The sequence below is a fragment of the Heptranchias perlo genome, chromosome 23, assembly GCF_035084215.1.
Source record: "Heptranchias perlo isolate sHepPer1 chromosome 23, sHepPer1.hap1, whole genome shotgun sequence".
In the NCBI taxonomy this organism is placed as follows: domain Eukaryota; kingdom Metazoa; phylum Chordata; class Chondrichthyes; order Hexanchiformes; family Hexanchidae; genus Heptranchias; species Heptranchias perlo.
Genome location: NC_090347.1, coordinates 27,091,801 through 27,116,866, shown reverse-complemented (window position 1 = coordinate 27,116,866; position 25,066 = coordinate 27,091,801). Strand labels below are relative to the sequence as shown.

Below are 25,066 nucleotides of genomic sequence, written 5' to 3'. Positions count from 1 at the left end.
CTGAACCAGCGCAATCTGGCAGCTTAATAGAGTGTAGTCACTTTTTTTCTTTGCAATAAAAAATATTCATAGATGTATTTAACAGTGGTAATCTGGTGTAGTTTTATTAGTACAGCTGAAAATGGGTTTACCACAATAAATAAGCATTTTTAGTAAGTGTCTGGACTTCCACCTTTGAGCAACCCGATTTTAAAATCACTGAAAATGACTTAAAAACTATACTGAGCCATTTACTACTTTCATTGGTGTACACTAGTCAGTTGCTTAGTAAATTAAATATTTAATATGTAAAAACATTTAAAACGTGCCTATTAGTGCCTTTGCGCCTAAGAAAATGAGCTTAATTTGAAGAACCTCCTTGAACAGCTGCAATCGGCGGAAACTCGCCATCTTCGTTATTTCAAATTCAATGCCAGTTTTGTGGGCGGGGTCGGCTTCAGCGCAATGATTTTTGAACCAATGCAAAAGATCACGGAAACTCGAATTACACTGGACGTAAGGGTGAATAGAAATTCCACGATCTTTTGCGCTGGTTCGGCCGGACTGCGCTGATAAAACCAGCGCAATCTAGCAGAAACTCTACCCCAATGTCTCTCTGTTGTAAACTCCAACATTGACCTGAAATAGAAAATTTGGCTTTTCAAAAACAATGTTATTCATCAAAAATGTATTATCCATTAGTTAACAATAAATTGACAAAGTAGGCAAAAAAAGACAGAATTGATCAGTTTTCAATAAAATCATCTATTTAAAATCAGTACATCGTCACCAATCCAATAAATAATTTACTAGTACATTTACTAAGAGAAATTTAATATATTTTACAATATTCGCAAAGAGCTTCCGTATATAACTAAATACACCATTATACAACAGTGATTACCAACTAAAAAGTGCAGTTTCAATTACACACTGCACAATTTGCAATATTACATGGAAGACAAAATTGTACCACCCCTCCTAAAGCAAGGCACATTCAATTTTATTTTACCAGTGCAAGAATATCTTCAAATCAATGTCTAACCACAAAACATTTGTAAATAAATCTTTCCCCTTTCAACCCCATGCTAGGGGCATCAAACCTCAACCAAATATATTTAAAGCTGATTTTTCCCACGACAAAAAAATCCAGCAATGTTTGTTCCTCTTATTAGCAATAAATGCAACAGTGAAACAAAGCATGACCAGAATTAACCAAAAACAATATGGGTACCCTATAGCTTTTAGAATTTTGTTTAACTCCAGGTAGAGGAAAAAAAGTCAGGCATGCATCCATTTCAAATTTTGTACCAGCTCACTTCAATAAAAGGGGCCAATTAGCCCTTGAATTTAAGATTTTTTTTCTTTAAGCATATATCAACTCTTACTTTACCTGCATTGTTTTTCTTTTTACAAAGGGAAAGTTTTATATATTCAAACAATGCCATCTCAAAACTTATAAAGCTTTTCCCCAAAGAGTAAACAGTGCATTCAGCTTTTCAACTGATATAATGTAGTGCTATAACAGCTTCTTTTCATGGTGCATTAATTTAATAATGAAACACCATAGTGCAGATGATCTGCATTTGTGACATATAATTATAGTTACGGATTTCTGAAGTAATATATTGTTCAGGTATTATACATTCACAGTATTTTTTTAAATGCAAGCACAATAGTACTGTATACTTCAACGCACTTGCGCGAGAATGTTAATTTTTTGAGGAAGTGTGAATGAAGTTCCTCTCTCTCTCTCAACCCCACTATTACCTGGCATGCTAATAGGCAGAGTCATAAGATACTTGTGCAAAGATTCTGTTCCCATTTCCCAACTGCATATAAAACTTTCCTAAAAAAATACATATTTAATTTTGTAAATCAAGAAAATTCACCCCTTAAGCAGCTAATAAAGATGGCTTCACTGTATGGCTATATTTTAAAATTAATTCTAAATGCAGTTGGCATATTGCATTAGTGTATTAACATACTCCAGTATGGAGGGGTAATACCTGAGGTGCATGGAGTGAAGCACCCTGCACCTGGTTTTGAAGTGACATTGGTTCTTGAAGCAGATCATCTCCTTGTCTGACCTACTGGCTGAGAAACAGTTCTGTTCCACTAGATTGAGGAGACAGAGTAACCTCTAGAAGTTCTTTTTAAATGAAAATGGAGAGCATGAACAAAAGTCTCTCAAAAAAGATACCTCAGTTCAAATTCTAGAAATGTGAATGGCAAAGGAATCCAGTAGGAAAATAGAAAACGTCTTGAGTATAGTTTTCAAAGAGCCAGCATATGCACAATGGACTGAATGGCCTCCTTCTGGGCTGTACGAGTCTACATATACAACTAATTCCACGCAGAATATCCAACCTTACAAAATGTGTTGCGCTTTTGCTGAGCTGGTCAGTTACAGGATTTTGAAAAAAAAATTCCCTTCCTTTCTGAAAGGCACTGATTCCTGCTGGGGTACACTACAAAGGCAATCAGTCTCCCTCTGGTACCTCACCTATGCATCCATTCTTCATGTCAGCCTACACAATGTCATCAAGCTGACTTTAGGAAGAAAAAGAGGTCATCATAGTCTAGGTCAACCCCATCCTCACCAAACATTCACTTGCATGCACTTTTCAGCAGGGTATCACTGAATCGCAATCAAGAACAAACAACATCAGCCAGGGTTCCGTACCCTCACCAAGAGAAGCTGAGACTCACTGCAGCTTTGATAAGCTAATTCAGCAAAGACCAGAAATCAAATATGGGAACTTCTTGTCTGTATGGCTGTTATACACTAGCTTCACTAATTGAGCCACCAGCAAATCTGGCAGTAATGCAGGTACTTTGAGAGAAGAATAAATCCATTTTAAGCTAACATAATCAATCTGCAAATGCTCAATGCACTAACTGACTTGCTGGCGGACTCAACTGTATTGTTGGCAAGACAGAGAAAACACTTGGTGCAGCATGAAGTAGCATTAATTCTCAACTGGTTTATCCAATCTGGAAAATCATCTAGCACCTTTCATCTCTTTCCAGTTTATAAAAAAAGTGTTTACTGGCTATTAAAATGAATAGCTGCCCACTTGTAATAACAGTTAGCATATCTGTATTCTCGACTTACATGTTTTTCTCCCCTGCTCTCTTTGTTGAAACACTGCATCATGTATCCATCCTGACAAACATTTCCACCTAAAACAACTTGTCCTTTCTCTTTTCAAATGCTGACAAATCTGTATTGTATTTCCAGCATTTTCCTTTTTTTCCAAATCTAACCTAAGAGTTTAATTGCTATTGACCGTTACCCTTAATAAGAAAATAAAATCTAGCAATAGGATATGATTACACTAAGAACATGTGATACTGTGCAGAGAATGCAGGAGCACTAATCTGTCCAAGATGCCCAAATATTCAATAGCATAGACATTTTTTTGAAGATAAAAATTAAAGAACATGAATTATGGAATGACTGTCCATCCTCCCCCACTTCTGTTTTTTTTTAAAAAAGGAACTTGGAGAAAGAGAAAAATAAGAGAAACAGAAACACAAAAAAAAGACAGGAGCACAAGGACAACAAAGTAATTTGTTGGATGTGAAATGTTTTGGAATGCCCTGAGAGCATGATACAGAAAAGGTGCCGTATAAATGCAATTTTTCTATCTAATTATTTTTGTTCATTAAGCACTTTCTTTTCTCATTAAGAACAATGGAATTGTGGATGATAAAATATATTCAGTCCAAAACATTTCTGGCCCTCCAAGTGTTCACTGTTCATTAATGACAGTAGGCACAGGAGTACATTTATACAACAGTTTTATATTAGATTAACTGAAGACACCACATAAGCAATTACACCCAGTCATCATAGTTATGGCCTAACAATTATTGAAGGAAAATTTTCATTTCAAACAAATATTCTAATTTAGTCAAAACTGTCAATTACCATAATTTGCCTTTTTAAAAAAAAACCCGCAATCCTGCAATTTTGTAGATAAAAGGAAGAGCCAGCCTCAATGAACACACAATGAAGTAGAATTGGTATACAGTATTTAACAGCACAAGTCATTTAACCTTAACTAGGTTACCAAATTGAAACCTGAAAATTTCTATTCCAGTAGTCTACTATATACTTTGGCTTGAATCCTTAAAGCAACCAGAGCACTTGTGCTAAATATGTAGATTTCTTGTATAGTCAACATGGAACAGGCTAGAGATAAACTTAGTAAACTAGTTATTTCTGTAAAAAGTCATCATTTTTCAGGGCTTTAACAAGCCAATCGGTATCTTGCTCATCATCTGAGTCACTCATATCACTGGTATCAGCTGCTAACAATCGTGAGTAGTTTAGTCTCTTTTGTCGAGGAATTTTGGACTGTACAATGAGGAACACTACCGCCCAAAGTACAGCAGTAACAGAGCATGCTTGGTAAAGCCTTTCTATGCCAAAACTATCCACAATGAAGCCACTGCAAAAGCTGCCAGAACTCGCACCAAGACCAAAGGATAGCCCATAGTAGATTTTATGGAGTGTCCTTTCAATACCGGGGGTAGCCAGATCATCAGACTGACTCAAAACAGCCCACCACAAGGCACCATTGCTAAAAGCATTCAAGACTTGAATAGGCAATACTGCCCAAGAGGACCAAAGGAATGAATAATAGAGCAGCTGAGCTGCAAGGCAAACCAGTCCAAATCCCACTGCTCCAGAGAGTGAAAGGATCTTTAACATTTTGTCCTTGAAAAGGAAAAGTAGACCTTCAGCTATGGAGCCAATTGCAACTGCAGTGCCCATATATGCCTCATTGCTCCCTTTGTTCTGCATTTGCCAGAAGAGGAAGTTGTTTACTGTAGATCCAATAGCTCCGGTAATGAAGACAGTGACTACATACAAGAAAGCCCTTCCATCATTTCCCAACAGGTGCAATCCTTTGACAGTTCGGTTTACCATATCATTTTTCTTAGCTGTGTGAATTGGATAGAATGCACCAACAAGAAGTGCCAATGTAATCAATATAGCATAGCCATAAAAGTGCACTGCAGTTCTAGAAGTATGTGCGTTGAGGAAACAATTTAGCCTGTCCACAAGGATGCCAATACTAAAAGCTGCTCCAGCTGTGCCAAAGTAACCCCAAATCCACTGTCTGCCATAGCGGTCAACAGAGTCAATGAAGTCCAGATAGTCATAGAACCCATCATCTGCAACCCAATCCAGAGTTGATGCTAGAACCTCCCATATAGGGACAGCTAGTAAAATAAGCACAAATGTCTGGTGCTGGATATCCAGAATTTTAAGACTGTGATTAGGCTCAGCACTGATGTGTTGCCTTTTTTTTCTGTCTTCAGAGCTGGTCTTCAATCCAGCAACCCTTTTGGCGAAGCGGCTGTTTGCCATACTGTTGCCTCGTCCCTTGCGATTTTTTATAACAGGGAGGTCATTGGCAGCATCTCGCATAGCTCTTGCATGGCCTGCGTCTTCAGTCGGCAGAAATTGGTTCTGTTTTGATTCAAGATGGTCATCTGTATTTTGTGCACTACCCACATCTTCTAATAGAGCTGTGACTTCTGAATTTGTAATATTACTCAGCTCAGTCTTGTATGGATATTTGGTTATGCTGTTCGTAACAGGTGGTTCCACAGTGGTCAGCAACTGGAGGTTCTCTTTCATTCCAGTATGGTTTATATTATGGAGTGTTAAACTAGGATGGCTTGTTGAAACAGCATTCACTATTGTTGGGGGGGAGCTATGTGCAATTTTATTCATCTCAAAATTACCAACATGGTCTTTGTCTTCTGGTCTTATGTTTTGATTCCAACTGTTTTTTGCATACATACTTCTATTACAGAATTTGTACTCTGTTTCCTTATCTACCGGTGGAATGAGTGTGAGTAGAAGGCCTGCTCCTAACGATGACAACAGGGAACCCAATACAAGAATTCTTCTTTTGTTATGGCGTCTAGCACAGTAAGACCAGAAGGGAGCACAAAGCAGGGAAATAAAATACTTGGTTCCCATGACAATACCGACAAATGGTGCAGTCAATCCAAGCTGCCTGAAGTATACAGTGAGAAATGGAATTACACAGGCTTTTGCTGCACAATAAAGAAAATGATAGAGACTAGCAAGAGCCAGTGCTTTGCTGACATTCCACTGTTTATTTCTCTTCATGGTTCTATGCTTCATCTTCTACCAAACATTCCTAGTTAGCTGCCTGAAAAAAAAAGAAACTTACATTACTCTATAATAGATTTAAAACAAGATCTATGCAAGAGATATACTTACAGATTACATACATAATAGGATGTTCCTAATTGTGCTTAAAGTGTGAAAAGCCTGTCTCTCAAAGATATTATAGCTTTCTTGGCACACTATTCCTGGATCATCTTGGAGAGCAAAGTTAATCCCCAGTTTCTTTTCTCCACTACCTACCATCATCTTCTTAAACCCCTCTCCTCTGCCACCTCCAAGTGAGAGGAGCTCATAGACTTCTTTATCATTATGATTGAGGCCATCCATTTGGCTGCCTCAGCTGCTTCCCATGCCCTACCCTTTTCCCACCAAGCCAAAACTGCCCAGAGGCTCCCCCGCCCTAGCCCTAAACCTGTGACTTGCCCCAGTTTCTCTAACTCCCGTTATGCCCTCTCTGAGCTTTTGTCCATGAGACAACTACTCCCTTGACCCCATTCCCTCTAAATTACTGACCACCCAAATCCCCTTTCTGCCCAGTCCCCGCCCCCCCAATACTACCTGACATTGTAAATGGTTTCTTCTTCTCAGGTACTGTCCCCTCTTGCTTTTAAAACTGCCATTATCACCCCCTTCCTCAAAAAAGCCCACCCTTGACTCTTCTGTCTATACAAACTATCACCTCATTGCCAACCACCCTTTCCTCTCCAAAGTTCTGGAAGCCAAACACAGTAGTTTAATCCCAAGTACTTAAAATAATAAAAAAAATACTTCTCCCACAGTTTGCTAAGTGCAGTAAGAATAAGCAAACGTGTTCTGGACAAGTATATTTAGTAGAAAGCCTGTAACAGGTTTGTCAGGACTGGGGAACGGCCCAGCACCGTCACCACCAGCTATGAGGAAACCATGAGTGCTTTCGATAAGGCAGTTCCGACATCACTCCCGAACCAGCCACACTTCCTCCATCACATTCACCCCAACAGACCAACTTTTAAAGGGAACTCCGGGTGCACTCGGCTGTTCCTCCCAGCCCACCTCTTGCCACCTGTACCCTGCCTCGAACCGCAAAGGGCAGGGCCGGGCCGGGCCGGGCCAACCCAATTAAACTAGCCTAGCCTAGCCTGTCGCCCTCCCCTCTCGGTACCTGCACTGCGCTCGATCCGGAGGAGCACCCGATGCCAAGAGGCTTCCAACGAGCCCGCAGTCACGGCACGTCATGCGCCCACTGTTCGACGCGCGCACTGCCCTGCGTCACGTGGGCGCGCCCCCCCCCTCGCGCGCGCATTTTAATTCAAAAGAATTTCGTTTTTTTTAAGGGAAAAAAAAGAATTTGGGTAACGATATTTTTTCCCCGTGGTCTCGGACTCACCTGCTGGCGGACGGGAGGAGTGGCTGCTCTGGCTTGGGAATGAGACCTCCCTCAACAGCATCATCTACAGACTGGCTGTTGCCAGTACATCGAAATCCAGCAGGCAGGACCTGCCCGATATTATTTTGCATCCGTTAAATAATTGGCCCAGAAATTGGTGGAAAAAAATAACGGCGAGTTCAGGACGGCCACCATTATTCGTGTGTTAAAACAAAACCGCAGCAGTTTGTGGCGGAGAAGAGATAGGCCGTGAGTTCCGATTCGCCACAAATTGCTGGACGATTTGCACAGCTCCGCCGTTAACCTCGCCAAAACGGCAAACATCTCCATTGTGTGTCACGAAATTTGCGACGTTAATACGAATTAATCTCGCCACCGCTATTTAGGACTCGTAATTCATGTTGTAAGGACCCCGCCAATGAAATGATTGATGTTCCTTACATGCTACTACTCAACCTTGGAGGACCAAAAAGGGAACAATGAAACTGGGGAGTTACATCGAAACTACAGAGCAGAAACAGGCCATTCAGCCCAACCGGTCTATGCCAGCGTTTATGCTCCACACGAGCCTCCTCCCTCCCTACTTCATCTAACCCTACCAGGATACCCTTCTATTCCTTTTTCCCTCATGTGCGTATTAAGCTTATTACGCCAGTTGCCTCAACTACTCCTTGTGGCAGCGCGTACCACATTCTTACCACTCTGGGTAAAGAAGTTTCTCCTGAATTCCCTATTGGATTTATTAGCGACTATTTTATATTTATGACCTCTAGTTTTGGACTTCCCCACAAGTGGAAACATTTTCGCTACGTTTACAAGTACTTGAAAGGAAAAAAAATGCAGGGCTACAGGGATAGGGCAGGGGAATGGGACTAGCTGGATTACTCTTGCATAGAGCTGGCGTGGACTCAATGGGCCGAATGGCCTTCCACGCTGTAACCTTTCTATGATTCTATCAGACCCTATCATTATCTTAAAGACCTCTATCAGGTCACCCCTCAGCCTTCTCTTTTCTAGATAAAAGAGCCCCAGCCTGTTCAACCTTTCCTGATAAGGGTATCATCCTCATGAATCTTTTTTGCACCCTCTCCAATGCCTCTATGTCCTTTCTATAATATGGAGACCAGAACAGTGCAAAGTACTCCCAAGTGTGGTCTAACCAAGGTTTTACACAAGTTCAACATAACTTTTTTGCTTTTCAATTTTGTCCCTCTAGATACGGACCTGAGTGTTTGATTTGCCTTTTTTATGGCCTTATTAACCCACGTCGCTACTTTTAGTGATTTATGTATGTGTTCCCCTGGATCCCTTTGCTCCTCTATCCCCTTTAGACTCTTATTATCCAAACAGTATATGGCCTCCTTATTCTTCCTACCGAAATGCACCACCTCACACTTATCTATATTGAAATTCATTTGCCAATTACACACCCGTTCTACAAGTTTATTAATGCCCTCTCACATTTTGACGCATTCTTCCTTTGTATTAACTACACCCCCCAATTACGTGTCATCTGCAAATTTTAAAACTGTACTTCCGATTCCCAAATCCAAATTGTTGATGTAAATTGTGAACAATAGTGGTCCCAGCACTGATCCCTTTGGAACACCACTTCCCATCTTTAGCCAGTCTGAGTAGCTACCCTTAACCCCTACTTTCTGTTTTCTGTTTTGTAGCCAGCTTCCTATCCATTCCGCTACCTGTCTCCTGACTCCACATGCTCTGACCTTAGCCATGAGTCTACAATGTGGTACCTTTTCGAAGGCCTTTTGAAAATCCAAATACATTACACCTACTGCATTACTCATATCTACTTTTTCTGTTACTTCTTCAAAGAATTCAGTAAGGTTGGTCAAGCATAACTTTCCCTTCTGAAGTCTGTGCTGACTATTCTTTATTATATTTTTGTTCTCTTGATGTCTTTCTATTACATCTTTGAGTGCAAAGATTCCATTATCATTCCTACCACTGACGTTAAGCTAACTGGCCTATAGTTCACTGGGATTGTTCTATCACCCTTTTTAAATATAGGAATAACATTAGCTGTCTGCCAATCCTCTGGCACAGTTCCCTTTTCCAGTGAATTTTTATATATATATGTAATAATGCCTCTGCTATCTCCTCCCTAACTTCTTTTAATATTCGTGGATGCAATCCATCCAGGCCAGGGTCTTATCCTCCCTTAGTTTGATTAGTTCATCAATTATCTCCCCCCTTTCTCTCAAATATTTTAATATCTTGTTCCATCTCTTCTTCTAATGCCCTGCCCACCTTGTTAATCTCCCTGGTAAATACGGAGGCAAAGTAACTATTCAATATTTCTGCCATTTCGATGTTGTTATCTGTGAGTTTATCTTGTGCATCCCTTAGTGGCCCTATCCCTATTCTGATTTTTCCTTGTTATTTATGTGTCTGTAGATTACTATTTCTTTTTATATTCCTTGATAATTTAATTTCGTAGTTCTTTGCTTTCCAAATTGTTTTTGTGACTTCTTTTCTAACCTTTTTGTGTTTCCTTTTGTCATTCTTTCCTTTATTGTTTATGTACTTAGAGTATGCCTTTTTCTTCAGTTTCAATTTTATCCTTGTTTTTTTATTCATCCATGGTGTTTTATTATTGGCTAGTTTCTTCTTGCTTTTTAAAGGAATATATTTCTCCTGAACTCTATTGATCACCATTTTGAATATTATCTATTACTGTTCTATTTTTTTGTCTGTCAAAATTTTTTTCCAGTTTACCTGCCCTGGTTCTATTCTCATCCCCTCAAAATTAGCTTTTTTCCAATCTATTACTTTGGTCTTTGTCTTACTTACGTCTTTCTCAATCACTATTTTAAACCTTATTATGTGTTGATCGTTATTGCCTAGATGTTCCCCTACGCTTACTCCTTTGGATAATAAATTGTTCTTAGAGGTTTTTTAAATGTATAATTTTCAATTTTTTTCTCACTTATCCTTTCTGTCTCTTTTTTCTCTGTCTCTTAATCCACTGTCTTTCTTTCCCTCTCTGTTTCTAATTTGACTCTAATTCACACAATTTCCATTATTTTTACAGGGTAATTCAATTTATTTCAAGTAAACAGTAAAATATATACATTTTATGTATAGTATATATTAGAGTATTCTACAATTAATATATTTTACACACCTCTTAATTTTAGATATTTCAGAATTGATAAAATAACAAATTGGATGTGAGTTATGAACCATAATTATGCCATAAATTAAGACCATTTTTAAATACGGAATTTATTGGGAAACAAAAGGATTGATTGTTAACTTGCTTATCACTTCACAGTTGCTTATGACAGAATGAGAATTACTTTCCCCAGGATTGCTAATACTTCTAGCAGTGATTCTACTCCTTAAAAACCCAGCTGAGTGAATTCCACTTGCTGTTAGAAAATAACTGATACTTTAAATTAATATGTACTATGTAGATTGAATTTCTTTTAAAACAAGTGTGAAAAAAGTAAACATAATGTACTGTGCACATGTGGAATTCTGCACTGTGGAAGCCAGGAGCTGTAATCATGGCTTACAATTGCCAGGGATGCAATTCCAAAGCTTGGAATGATGGCTATTTTGAGTGAGACAGGAAGACCTATTGGTAATACTCTGTAGATACAAGCTAAATGTAGTGTTCTTTGCAAAGTTCTATTTTGGGAGCAAAGAGAAAACAATACATTTTAATAACTTGGCAGCCTTGTTACAAATTCCAGTCAAATCCCACATTTAGTTAAAATTTGATTAACTAGCTGGAGTCATTTCTCTTTAGAACATATTGTTCTGGAAAGACTGGGTTATATTGAAGAAATGTTTTGTAGGTTTTATAGTATCAGCTTCACGGTACAGTCTGCAGAAAAGAAAACAGAATTCATAAATTGCAGTTAGTAAATAATGTAACAATATATCTCACTGGGTTTTTATAGCTTATATATCTGAACAATTAAGGATGAATATTATATTTCTTATCCAGACTTAGCTAACTACTTAAAATTACAATATAGCGTCTTTAGCATAGTAAGACGTCCCATGGCGCTTCACAGGAGTGTTATCGTACAAAATTTGACACCAAGCCATATAAGGAGGTATTAGGACAGGTGACCAAAAGCTTGGTCAAAAAGGTAGGTTTTGAGGAGTGTCTTAAAGGAGGAGAGAGAGGTAGAGAAGCCGAGAGGTTTAGGGAGAGAATTCCTGAGTTGAGGGCCGAGGCAGCTGAAGGCACAGCCGCCAATATTGGAGCGATTAAAATCGGGGATGCGCAAGAGGCAAGAATTGGAGGAGTGTGGGGATCTCGGAAGATTGTAGTGCTGGAGGAGGTTACAGAGATAGGGAGGGGCGAGGCCTTGAAGGGATTTGAAAACAAGAATGAGAATTTTAAAATCGAGGAGTTCCCGGACTGGGAGCCAATGTAGGTCAGCCAGCAGAGGGGTGATGGGAGAACGGGACTTGGTGCGAGTTAGAATATGGGCAGCAGAGTTTTGGATGAGCTCAAGTTTATGGAGGGTGGAAGATGGGAGACCAGCCAGGAGAGCATTGGAATCGTCAAGTCTAGAGGTCACAAAGGCATGGATGATTGTTTCAGCGGCAGATGAGCTGAAGCAGGGGTGGAGGTGGGCGATGTTACGGAGGTGGAAGTAGGTGGTCTTGGTGATGGAGTGAATATGTGGTCGGAAGCTCATCTTAGGATCAAATAGGATGCCAAGGTTGCGAACGGTCTGGTTCAGCCTCAGACTGTGGCCTGGGAGAGGGATGGAGTCAGTGGCTAGGGAACGGAGTTTGCGGCGGGGACCAAAGACAATGGCTTTGGTCTTCCCAATATTTCGTTGGAGGAAATTTTTGCTCGTCCAGCACTGGATGCCAGACAAGCAGTGTGACAAATGAGAGACAGTGGAGGGGTCGAGGGAGGTGGTTGTGAGGTGGAGCTGGGTGTCGACAGCATACATGTGGAATCTGACATGTTTTTGGAGGTGATTATAGGGCAACAGTTGAGCATTTGAGAGAATGGACATTTTGGAAACAATTATGTAATACGACCATGACTGGTTTCATATTGAGGCCAAATATTGGTGCAATTCAGTAGTTGCTCACTCTTTGAAAACAGTTGAAGGGAACATGATTAACAAGCAGAATTAAATGCTACACAAACAATATGGGAAATAGAGCACAGGTTCTTGATAATTCCATGTCATTCATAGCCAAAGGAGAGCACCTTTTTAATGTAGAGGGGATATCTTAATTCTCCTCAATTTCAATCCAGATACCTCAAATAAGGCTGCAGTTTTACTGCACTACTGGTTTGCGACCAGTAGTTGTCGTGTGAAGTGAACCTGACAAAGCTGGATCATGCAATGGACTGTTATTTGGAGTCTGCAAACCAGGAAAGAAATCTGCAAATGCATATTTATATGCATGGGCAGAGTTCAGCTCCCACAACAGCTATTTTTTAATGTTTGGAGAGCGTGGTGGCAGTGTCTGCTTTATTATAACATTAAGAAGACTCAAGACTATGTTTATAAAGTTTGGATGGCTAAAAAAGTCCTGAACACTCTTTAAAGCAAGTGTCACACCACAGATTGAAGTTATTCTCCACCTGGTGCCACATCTAAGCTCTGGGAGATTGCCTTCTGGTGGGCTTGGCTGTTTTCAGGAGTCAGCTTGCGATCTAACTCTAAGTTATACTGCCACTTTTGCAATTGATGCAAAATGGTTCCGCATATGTATTGATTTGAAGATGGTGGTTAAACTGCAGCCTAAGATAAACACTTTGGGGCTAATAAAGCAATCCCAGCACAGTCACCAAGACTGCTGCTTCTTAGGTGCTGCAATGCAAGGTTAGCACATTGAAACAAATATGACATCATGACATGACAGCATGACACGCTGGGAGTGCCCAGGGCTAAGGGCTGAGTTATCCACCAACAGAATGCTGGCCAATATATCTAGAGGACTGGAGTACAAGGGGGCACAAGTTATGCTGCAGCTATACAAAACCCTGGTTAGACCGCACCTGTGAGCAGTTCTGGGCACCGCACCTTCGGAAGGACATATTGGCCTTGGAGGGAGTGCAGCGTAGGTTTACTAGATTGATACCCGGACTTCAAGAATTAAGTTACGAGGAGAGATTACACAAATTGGGGTTGTAATCTCTAGAGTTTAGGTGGTTAAGGGGTGATCTGATCGAAGTTTATAAGATATTAAGGGGAACGGATAGGGTGGATAGAGAGAAACTATTTCCGCTGGTTGGGGATTCTAGGAGTAGGGGACACAGTCTAAAAATTAAAGCCAGACCTTTCAGGAGTGAGATTAGAAAACATTTCTGCACACAAAGGGTGGTAGAAGTTTGGAACTCTCTTCCGCAAACGGCAATTGATACTAGCTCAATTGCTAAATTTAAATGTGAGATAGATAGCTTTTTGGCAACCAAAGGTATTAAGGGATATGGGCCAAAGGCAGGTATATGGAGCTCGATCACAGATCAGCCATGATCTTATCAAATGGCGGAGCAGGCACGAGGGGCTGAATGGCCTACTCTTGCTCTTATGTTCCTATGTTCCTAGACTCTTTTAAAGCTGTGCTGCTCCTAAAGAGGGAATAACTGTCTGTAGCAACCACACATGATAGAATGGTTCCATTTAATGAGCCAACTTTGGAGGTGCTGCTGGATGAAGTCCTGTTAAACAGAATGATCCTTTTTGGAACTGTGAGCCTTCTATTGAAGAGCAGCCTGGATGAAGTTGATAGAAAGATTGAATACTCTCCCTCCTGTATATTGAACCTGACAACCTGGTGAGGAAGAAATTCGCTGGTCTTAGGAAAATTGTCAATGTAATTTCTGTTCACATATTGCTTACTTTTATAATGTTGCTTTATAAGGCATCTTAACACTTGAGGCAGCATCACAGAGGAAAAACGTACATTACTGACAACTGTTCATCTATTTTCCAAATGCACAGGCACGTCCATGTTTTGCCAGGCACAGTGTATTTCCATCATGACAATATGTTTGCCTTGAAGTCCATTACTTGCAGATAGCAACAATCAGCATCATTATGTTTGCAGACTTACCAAAGATGGCTGTTGGCCTGGGTTCTTGGGTGGCAAATGTCTTATCTTAGATTCCTCTTGCCAACATGTGCCCCATTATCTTCTTCCACGAAAGGCAGAACATAGCAAGAGGCAGTGCATACATTTGGGAGGGGGCCACCTTAGCTACAACCCTTGAATGCTGATGAGGAGAGGGCCCTAGAGATTGTGAGAGTGGAGGCTATAGGGTATTTTTGAGGGAACGTGGGGGTTAGAGGCCCCCCAAATTCATAATTAGTGACACACACATACACACACCTCCAGTAGCTGAGGTGCCTAAGAGCAGGAAGAAGCAAAGCCCAATGTGCATCTGAACTTAGCAACTCACAGCACCCTGCATCAACCACCCCTTCAATGGCAAGCAAAAGCACAGATACATCGAGGGTTATATTGGATAATCCCCAAAAACGGGCGCTGGGATCGCAGTGCGCGATTAACCCACGCCCATTCGTTGTGATCCAGGCAGCACATAACATACTACCTGGTGATTTCAACGATTGCTGCGTGCAGCCAGCGCTACCTACGCTGTTGATTGGCTGCACGCATCAGCAGGGGGCCCTGATATTGGGAGTGGGTGGCACAACTTAAAGGCAGCCTGCACCTCTTAAAGGGGAGGTGCACTGTTGCTGAAGGAATTGCTGGAAGTCAATTGGGAAGTAAATTTGTGCTGGAATTTAGTGAAGAATGGCTGTGCCTGCGAGAGAGCGTGCACCAACGTTCTTAGATGATGCACTGGAGGCCTTGGTGCAAGAGGTGAACTTAAATCCTAAATCCGCAGGGGGCCCCCCAGATATATGCTCAAGAGGCAGCGGGAGGAACTAAAGGACAAGGTCAATGCCAGGAGCATAGCGCCATGAACATGCAGTGCAGGAAGAAGTTCAATGATTTGACACGAGTGGTCAAGGTGAGTGACTTCACTTATCAAATGGCATATCCTATGAACTGCGCCACTAGCCTCATCCACTGCTTCACGTACTACACACCTCGTCACCCACCTACCAACAAACTCTTTCAATTAGTACACAACTCTTCCAATCAGATGCGTCCTCACACATTACCACTGTTGCAAGTTGCACACCCACAACTCACAGGTCACACACACTGTCAGCTATTCAACCCTGACAGCCACATCACCCAAACATCTTGCAGGACACTCATTGACACATTTCCCTCTTTCTTGCAGGAGAAGTTGGTGCAATAACAGGAGGTAGGAAAGAACTGGAGGAGGATAGGCACACTTATACGTTCTCACCCCCATGGAGGAAAAAGTGCTGTCCATCAAGGGCCATTGCTGAGGCTGTGACCACTGGCGGTGCTGAGGTATCAATGATGAGGGTCTCTGCATACTGAATCCTCCTTCTTGCTTCCCACTTCTCCCTCATCCCACAATCTTTTCTGACTCACGTGTTGCAGATGGTGTAAGCACGCACTTCTTACTTTCTCCTCTCCCCTCACCACAACTCAACCCGTGTCCCTTTGTCATTTCAGATACACAAGAATTGGAATCTGCCCAGTCAGAGGAGGCAGAGGCAGGCTACAGTGATGATGAAGACACACCATCATTCGATCTTACACTTGCAGCCACCAGCTCAGAGACTGACATAGATTAGAGGCTAGGATAAAGGAGGGATCTGCACATGGTGAGACACTGGGCACAAGTGCGCAGGAGTCAGGGCGAGGGAATGGATCCCGCAGGTGCCAGCTCGCCAGAGGGTGAGGTCACACACTAGTTCTGCTGCCGAGGAGTCATATGATGACTTTGATGGGCCAGGCTACAGAAGAAGGCTGATGGGCATACACAACCAAATGCTTGGTGCACTGGAAAGCCTGCCAAGAAGCCTGCACACAATGTCAAGAGGCATGGAGGAGTCCAGCTCCAACTTGGCACAGGGCTTTGCTCAGAGCTTAGACCTCATCCTTTCCCGCATGGAACGGGTGGTCACCTCCATCAGCCCACCTGTGGAACTCACCACGATACAGCATCTAATGACTGATGTCACATCTGCCATCAAAGGTCTAACTGCTGCCTTGGAAGCTCAGACTGCTGCTATTGTGGCTCTGGGTACCACTGTTGAAATGGGCTTCCAGGGCATCACAGCAGTCCAGCAATCTGTTCTCCAGCAGATCACCAGGATTGCTGAGGCGCTGCCCCAGAGGAGTGGCAGTGGCGCCATGGAACCTGCTGTCCTCTTTCAGGATGACAGCATTCCCGCTCCCACTCCTGCCATTCCGCCAGTGCCCCTGCTGTTACCTGTCGGCCAGCCGGCCCAGACCGCTGCAGCCCAGGCTGAGATGGTACAGTCTGAAGCTGGGCCCTCTCGGTCCAGAGCTGCTCGAGGTCATCCTCCGAGGCCAACTGCACTCTCCTCAAACAGAGGTCAGCAGCCTCCCACCAACCATGCTCCAGCCACTGGGGATGCACCTCATGGGAGCACTGGGAAAGATAAAGGCACACGAACAACAGGTACTAAGGGGATGCACAAGGGTGAATAGTATCTGTTTGCATAATTCCATGTGTTAATTTATAAGTGTGAATTTGACTTTGCATTTGCTGGTGGTTTTTATTTCTGCAATGAGCTGAGGGAGGAACCAATGTGTAATCAGAAGGAGGATGATTTGATGGTCAAGGGAGAGAGGAAAGGTAAGGAGCATGGGACTGTTGTTGAATGCGGAGATGTCGTTGAGGTTACTGGTATCGCCCATCATTGATCTGATCATGCAGAGCCCTGGCAGACAGGGCTTATCTACCTTTTAGCCTTTCTGCTTCTTCCTCCACTTCCTGCTGCACTTCCTCTGCCTCTTCCTACACTTCCTCCTCTGTCTCCTCCTCCTCCTCCTGCTCAGGTTCTCGCCTGATAGGCGGTGGCAAAGTCTGATCCCTCATAATGGCGAGATTGTGCAGCATGCTGCACAAACGACAAATCTTAATATCCACTCAGCTGAGTTTTGCAAGGCTCCTCCAGAGCGGTCCAGGCAGCAGAAGCCTTGCATGAGGACGCCGATGGTGTGAACATAAGAAATAGGAATGGGAGTAGGCCATATGGCCCCATGAGCCTGCTCCGCCATTGAATCAGATCATGGCTGATCTTTGACCTTAACTCCACAATCCTGCCCAATCCCCATAACCCTTGATTCCCCTAGAGTCCAAAAATCTATCTCAGCCTTGAATATAATCAACGACTCAGCATTTACAGCCCTCTGGGGTAGAGAATTCCAAAGATTCATAACCCTCTGAGTGAAGAAATTCCCCTTCATCTCAGTTTTAAATGGCTGACCCCTTATCCTGTGCCCCCTAGTTCTAGACTCTCAAGCCAGGGGAAACAAACTCTTAGCATCTACCCTGTCAAGCCCCCTCAGAATCTTATGTGTTTCAATTAGATCACCTCTCATTCTTCTAAACTCCAGAGAGTATAAGCCCTTTCTACTCAACCCTCTGAGTGTGTACAGAGCCTCAGTGACCTCCCGTATACGGCAGTGCACTGCAAAGTTGCAAGATGTTGCTTATATCTTCAGCAGTAGCTTGAAAGGAGGCAGAGCCGTAAAAAGTAAGCGCCACAGTTATTGTGACAGCCACAGGCAATGCTGTCCTTGCCCTGCTCTGAGGCTCCAGTTGTGGCTGCAGCAGTTGACAAATTCAGTCACAGTCACGACCTCTTTAGTGAACCACAACTGTCTGATGCACTGATCGTCGCTGAAGTTGAGATAAGAAAATTGGTCCCTGAAGATCCTCTTTGGCTATGGCCTCCTGCTGAGTGCCCTGCTGCTCCTCCTCCTCCTCTTCCTCCCTCTTCGAGCAGCTTGTCCTGCTCTGCATGGCCTCTTCATTCTCCCAGTCATATTCAATTCCTAGAGGAAGCCTCAGCAGGCCACCCATGTCTGGAAGCAACACTTCCAGCAGCCTATTTTAAATGCCACTAACAGAACTACAAGACCAGCCAGACCCCTCTCTATAGAATATTGCAACTTTCTCCAAGTATAAGAAACGTCCAAAACACGTACAATTGCACCAGCAGCCAGAATAAATAATCCAGCAACTAACCTTTAACCCCTGCCACATAATAGGCTTGTGAGCAAGCCCATGGAATAAAAAGGGCAGTGGCAGCATGGATACGAAATTGGCTAAATGTCAGGAAACAGAGTTGTGGTGAACAGTTTTTTTAGACTGGAGGAAAGTATACAGTGGTGTTCCCCAGGGGTCAGTATGAGGAACACTGCTTTTTGTGATATATATTAATGACTTGGGTGTACAGGGCACAATTTCAAAATTTGCAGATGACACAAAACTTGGAAGTGTAGTAAACAGTGAGGAGGATAGTAAGAGACTTCAAGAGGACATAGACAGGCTGGTGGAATGGCAGATTAAATTTAACGCAGAGAAGTGCAAAGTGATACATTTTGGCAGGAAAAATGAGGAAAGGCAATATAAATGAAATGGAACAATTCTAAAGGGGGTGCAGGAACAGAGAAAACTGTGGGTATATGTGCACAAATTTTTGAAGGTGTAAGGACAGGTTGAGAAAGCAGTTAAAAAAGCATATGGGATCCTGGGCATTATAAATAAAGGCATAGAGTACAAAAGCAAGGAAGTTATGTTGAACCTTTATAAAACACTTGTTCGGCCACAGCTGGAGTAATGTGTCCAATTCTGGGCACCGCACTTTAGGAAGGATGTGAAGGCCTTGGAGAGGGTGCAGAAAAGATTTACTAGAATGCTTCCAGGTTTGAGGGACTTCAGTTACTTGGATAGACTGGAGAAGCTGGGGTTGTTCTCCTTGGAGCAGAGAAGGTGAAGAGGAGAATTGATAGAAGTGTTCAAATCATGAAGGGTTTAGATAAAGAAAATAAAGAGAAACTGTTCCCTCCGGTGGAAGGGTCAAGAACCAGAGGACACAGATTTAAGGTGATTGGCAAAAGAACCAAAGGCGACATGAGGAAAAACTTTTTGACACAGCGAGTAGTTATGATCTGGAATGCACTGCCTGAACGGGTCGTGGAAGCAGATTCAATCGTGGCTTTCAAAAAGGAATTAGATAAATACTTGAAGGGAAAAAATTTGTATTGCTATGGGGAAAGAGCAGGGGAATAGGACTAATTGGATTGCTCGTACAAAGAGTCAGTGCAAGCTTGATGGGCCGAATGGCCTCCTTCTGTGCTGTAACCATTCTATGATTCCTACACGATCCCTTTAAATAGCGCCGGTTTGGGTCCTTCATGCCGTTTAAGTCCTGTTCAGCTGTGCGAGGTTGAGACAGTGCTTTGGCTGGAATGTGGAGTTCCAAAATGTCACCGGCTGCTTCAAATTAGTGTTGCACGTTGATTTGCCCCATAATCTCCCTACTCTACATGCTGCGGGTTCATTAGGTGCGCGTGCACAAACCCTTTTATCAAGATGGTGTTCTGCGCACTTCACATTGGAAGTGTGTGCGCTCATCTCGGACACCATTTTTGGGGTTTAGGTGTCCGCGTAGCGCCTACAAAATGGGCACTACACGGCCTAATTTCACCCCATCCACTCTCTGGGGTCATTTATTAGGTTGCGGGAGGGAACACTTGGAGACGCACAGAGCATGCATGAGGTGGAGCAAGTGCCAGGTAGAAATGGAAAGCTCCAACCTGGCTCAAGGGCCAGTTTGAGAACTCCTTCATCTGCTAAGTACAGGGATTCAGACCTCACAAGGTCTACCTTCAAGTTCACTTTGGTAGCTCGTCATCAGTAATTCATTCTGTCATTTGAAAGTGTGCCAAGCAGCCTACATGGGCATCTGTGGAGAAGTGCATAACCTCCAGCTGTGCAGCGCTGCATGACTGGTCGATTGAGTTACAGCACACCATGCTTGAGCTACAGCCCACCATAGAGAAGGTGGCCACTCCAGGGCCCTCTGCAGCAGAGCCCTCCCCCATCCCTTCTGAGATCCTAAACTCGACCACAGCTTCTATAACAAATACACTGACTAAGGCTCTTGAAGCCTTTGCTTCCCATCTACACAGACTATCTTTTCCGGATTTACCATATTGGAGAACCAGATAACCCAGGGCTCCAACAAACTCATTGCTGCCCAGCGTACTGCTTCCACACAGATACCTGGCTATGCTGCGGTGGTGCACATCAGCAGGAGAACAGCACAAACTGGCACAGATAGTAGAGATGCCTCTCAGAGCAACACCACATCTTTTTTATCCCCCAGAGACATGGTTAGCGAAACAAATTCCATCATTCATAATGATGTGTCCACAGGGTGGATTCAAACTTAGACATCCAGATATAAAGTACAGCATCTGATGCAGTCCTGTTTCAACCAGTCCTTTTCTACAGTCTTCAATGGTTTTATTGAACTATTGGTGAAAAAAAAATCAAAGGCTTTCAGTAATATTAAACAATGTGGTTATATTCTGGTTATGTAAAAATAAGGTTATCGTTATGGAAAATTACAGAAACATTCTTCAATAAATACTATACATCTAAGCCACACGAATACATATTACAAGCTTAGGTTTTAGACATGTGGCTAAGTGGTAAATCAAACAGCATAATGGAATTAACAGTGTAAAACTCCATGGAAATAGATATCCTCCATTCATTAATTGTAGTGAAATCATACTTCCAAGCGTAAATTGCATGTTCATGACTTGGCTACAAGTAGTGAACAGAGGAAATCACCCTGCCGCCGCCCCCCCCCCCCCCCACCCCGAGATGTGCAGTGCATTTAAACCCATGTAGTGAAGTCAAGTAACTTTCCAATCATATAGATCATTCTAAATTTAAAGGGAGGCTTTGTTTTTTTAAAAAATCACTGCAAATAATATAACAACTGTACAGTTGGTGCATATCTTTCCTGCAATTGTGTACCAATAGTTCTGTGTCCACGATATTATTTCGTAAGCTATAATCTTGCTCTATTAGCAATTGTATTCTAGCTCAAGATGGCTAATGCAGATCTTCACCTCCTGTTTCAGGATCAAACAACAACACACATAAGTTTGAGTATTAGACAGTCAATGATAGCACATATTCTTATTGGCTGAATGGAGACATAAAATAAATCACTTCGTAGGAGATCTGGGGATTTTTGTGTTGCTCTTATTTTGTTTGTATTTTTTTTACTAGTCATCTTTTCTATCTTCTTTCAAGTGGTTCAATAAAAAAAGCAGGCAACTACCAAATAATACCATCCTGAGTGACAGGAAGCATATTTTTTGGGCTAGTCAAATCTTACCAAATAATTTTTCCCTCCCCAGGAAGGTGCGTGGAACTTCATCAACTCTTAGCACAATTTCTGAGTATTTCATTACACATTGTCTCTATTAAAAGAACAGTTAGAGTTATAAACTCAATTCACAATTACTCCATTTACAATGGGTAGATTCCACTGTGATGATCTATAATTGATTTGGACTAAGTTTACTGTCTTTGTTGGATCATGATAAACTAGTTTGACAGCGAAGTATTGCAACTTTTGCATACAGATACTAATACTGACATAGCCCTTGAAATATAGTGTCAAAAATCATTTCCAGATGAAAAGTTGACTTCAAAAGCAACACCTCTCTTCTACAATATGATGCTGGTAACTTTCAATCTGCTTTGTATTTCTCCAACCATTCATCAGATCATTTTTTGTCCTTTGCGCTTCCAGGCTTGAAGGGAGTTTCCATAATATTGCTCAGTTCCATTGTTTTTAAATAATGCATAACAAAAAAAGGGTACTCCTGAATAATTGAAGTTGTAATTATTATTACTGATTTACTGTTCCAGCAGCTCTATATGATTGGCTTCTTCAAGCAAAGCAAACCGATGTCCATGTTGAATCAGCTACTTCAACTTACAGGATACCTGTAAACGTGTTGATCGGTAACAACAAACACTTTGGCATGTACTTAGTTAACCCAATGTCTTCATTTTCATTCTGAATGAATCTTGATGCCCTCATTTTATGCAAACAGTATCCAGGTTCCAGACAAGGAGATACTTCAATGCTGTGTTTAAAACAAAATCTGTGAGCAATATTTTTCAAAGTGCGAACAACAGACTACTTATTTCCCCCAGTATTTTAAATCCGACATGAAATTACAATATAAAAAATTCTGTAGTAAAGGTGAAGGTTAAATCTAACAAAATACAGAACTGAGTTGAGGAAAAAATGTCTACCTTGGGATTTTACACTCTGGAGAAGAGGAGAATGAAGAGGGACTAGATAGAGGTCTTTAAGATTTTTATGGGAATGGAGAATTTGGATCCATGTTTTTCCAGGTTCAGCTCATTTAAATGTGTTGAATGAGCACTAGGCATGACCCTACCTCAGATTCGGTGCTTGTTCACAGTGAGGGAAGGAAGTTGTGTGGGTGGGAAAGCAACATGTGAAACATAAAGGCTTCAGCACTGGTGGCTGCTCTTTTAGGCAGCTGCTAAAACTGCTCCACCCATACATTGCTACACCAAATATTTTGTTTCATGGTCACCCCCACAAAAACATGAATGTTGCTGGCTGTCCCTTTGAAGATCCTCTGAAATATAAGGTGCAGTCTAGCAATGACTAATACCAAGCTTGCATGGGTGTACTTCATTCCAGGCAATCGCCCAGTGGAATCCTCAGAAAATGACATGGGAGGTATTTTACATTACTCCTGTGTCATTTTCATGCTTTCACCTGTTTCAGGTGCAAGCTTCCCACCCCATCTGTTTAGCTTCATGAAATATGCATCATGTGCAAATTGGGCAGAGAGCCAACGATACAGGTCTCTTCTATGTTCTGTCCATAACACTCCGGGAACTGGTGCACACGGGGTATTAAGCACAAGAAAATTGGCCCCAGATCTTTTATAATAAATACGAGGTTCAAATTATCCTCTATGTTCCAAAATGTAATTCTTTTACATTGTTGGAAATATTTTCATAGTTAAATGAGGAAAACATTGGACTGAAAGTGAATATTTCTGATTTTTTAAAAATCAGCTTTTTGCAATATACATAACAAATTAACAGAAACATTACTTTCACAGGCTTTCAGCTACAATCTTAGTGCTATTTTTGAGGCTATGGCACCAAAATATGATATTTCAGTGCTCAGCCTTATTCCCGGCACCTCCATCCACATTCCCCTCCCACTACCCACCACTCCAGTTTATTTTCACTGGAACAGTGCAGGATGCTGTTACACATTAGCACTCAGTCTCAGAAACAACAAGCCTGCAGTCCTCATTAGATTGTCAGCCACTGCAAGATGAGATTAAAGAAAAACTTGTATACGCTATAATATATTATGTATTATACATTATACCCTCTTTCTCCACCCCCTCCTTAATTATATTTTCTCACTTTCCCTGGTCTTCCCGGGCCATGCACCAACTCCCAGAACGTGTGCTTATCTAAATCAGCCATTAAATAGTATGAAAATGGCTTGATGACAGTTGTGGGAAAATGCCTGGCCTTCCTGAGATACGTTTTCTTTGATCATTCAACTATCTAAAAAGCACGGAAATGCACCAGGCTTATCTGTCTCCAAATCAAACGGAGAAATCCAGAGATTGTTTGACTAATGTGGAGCGTACATTTTCTCCCCTTATCGTCACATTGGGCATGATTTTGACCCCGAGCCGGGTAGGGGATGGTGGGGGTCAAATTGCGGACGGGAAACCCGGAAGTATGGAATTTAAAATACGATTTTGACATAAGGACCTCTTTTTTTTGTCGGTTTGCCATCCGACTGGCTGGCCTGATTGACAGGCTGGCCTTAGTCGGACAAGAGCGCAGCCAGGGAGAGGACGTGAAAGTCTTCAGGTAAATCTTTGATTGTATGGATGGTGGGGGGAGGCATGGGGCGCATAGGTGGGCACAGGGGGCATGGGTGAGCACGGGGGCATCAATGGGCATGGGGGCCGTCAGTCATGGGGGGAGGTATCGGGGGGGGGGTCAGAATCAGGGGTCATCGTGGGGGTCTGTGATCGTTGGGGGGGGTCGGGGGTCATCGCAGGGGGTCCACAATCGTTGGGGGGAGGTGGGGTCACTGCAGTTGGGCCTGGGAGGGAAGCACTCCAGCTCCCCAGGGCCCACGTGCTGTGCCAGAAAGGCATTTACCTGCAGTTTCGGGCCTTCTCGCCTCCTCTCACACGGCGTGAAGGAGAAGGCCCAGGAATCCCAGTCCCCAGGAGTTGAAATTGCAAAATCTGTAAAAATGAAGGCCCGCAGTCTCCTTGAAAGGTTTTAAGGCAGGGATTGCCTGCCCCTCCTCCCACCCTGGTGAAAACCGGAAATGGGTGGGTTGGAGGCGGGTCTGAAATGGGTGCGATTTCCAAGCCCCCCTCGTCCCCAACCCACCTGTTTTTCAACGTTAAAATCATGCCCCTTGTACTTACCTACACCTGAGGAACTAAGGAGCATGTTGGCAAGAGCCATAGCTTAAGGACCCTCAAGTGTGCACAGGGATACTTCTGGGATTTAACCAGCTAAAATTGCA

The 25,066-nt window shown here is 42.5% G+C and overlaps 2 protein-coding genes across 4 annotated transcripts in view; both read right to left on the bottom strand.

Moving 5' to 3' along the window:
• Positions 1–728: 728 nt before the first annotated feature.
• On the bottom strand, positions 729–7,612 carry mfsd6l (major facilitator superfamily domain containing 6-like). Of its 3 annotated transcripts, none has more exons than XM_068004248.1 (2): positions 7,527–7,612; positions 729–6,182 (listed from the first exon to the last, which is right to left on the bottom strand). In XM_068004248.1, exon 2 carries the CDS (start codon positions 6,152–6,154, stop codon positions 4,205–4,207), a length of 1,950 nt encoding a protein of 649 aa, XP_067860349.1. In that variant the 5' UTR covers positions 6,155–6,182; positions 7,527–7,612; the 3' UTR covers positions 729–4,204. The 3 variants fall into 3 exon arrangements, with proteins under 3 accessions (XP_067860349.1, XP_067860347.1, XP_067860348.1); XM_068004246.1 differs by lacking the exon at positions 7,527–7,612 and adding an exon at positions 7,302–7,445; XM_068004247.1 differs by lacking the exon at positions 7,527–7,612 and adding an exon at positions 7,193–7,270.
• Positions 7,613–21,302: 13,690 nt separating this feature from the next.
• The window catches only part of LOC137341204 (phosphoinositide 3-kinase regulatory subunit 6-like), a 109,146-nt gene continuing 105,382 nt past the window's right edge, over positions 21,303–25,066 (bottom strand). Inside the window, exon 21 of the mRNA XM_068004245.1 lies at positions 21,303–22,589. Within this exon, the coding sequence (XP_067860346.1) occupies positions 22,436–22,589 (154 nt within the window). The 3' untranslated portion in view covers positions 21,303–22,435. The remainder of the gene's footprint in view (positions 22,590–25,066) is intronic.

Coding starts and splice junctions, on each gene's coding strand:
- mfsd6l (XM_068004248.1), bottom strand. CDS start 6,154: ATGAAGCATAGAACCATGAAGAGAAATAAACAGTGGAATGTCAGCAAA.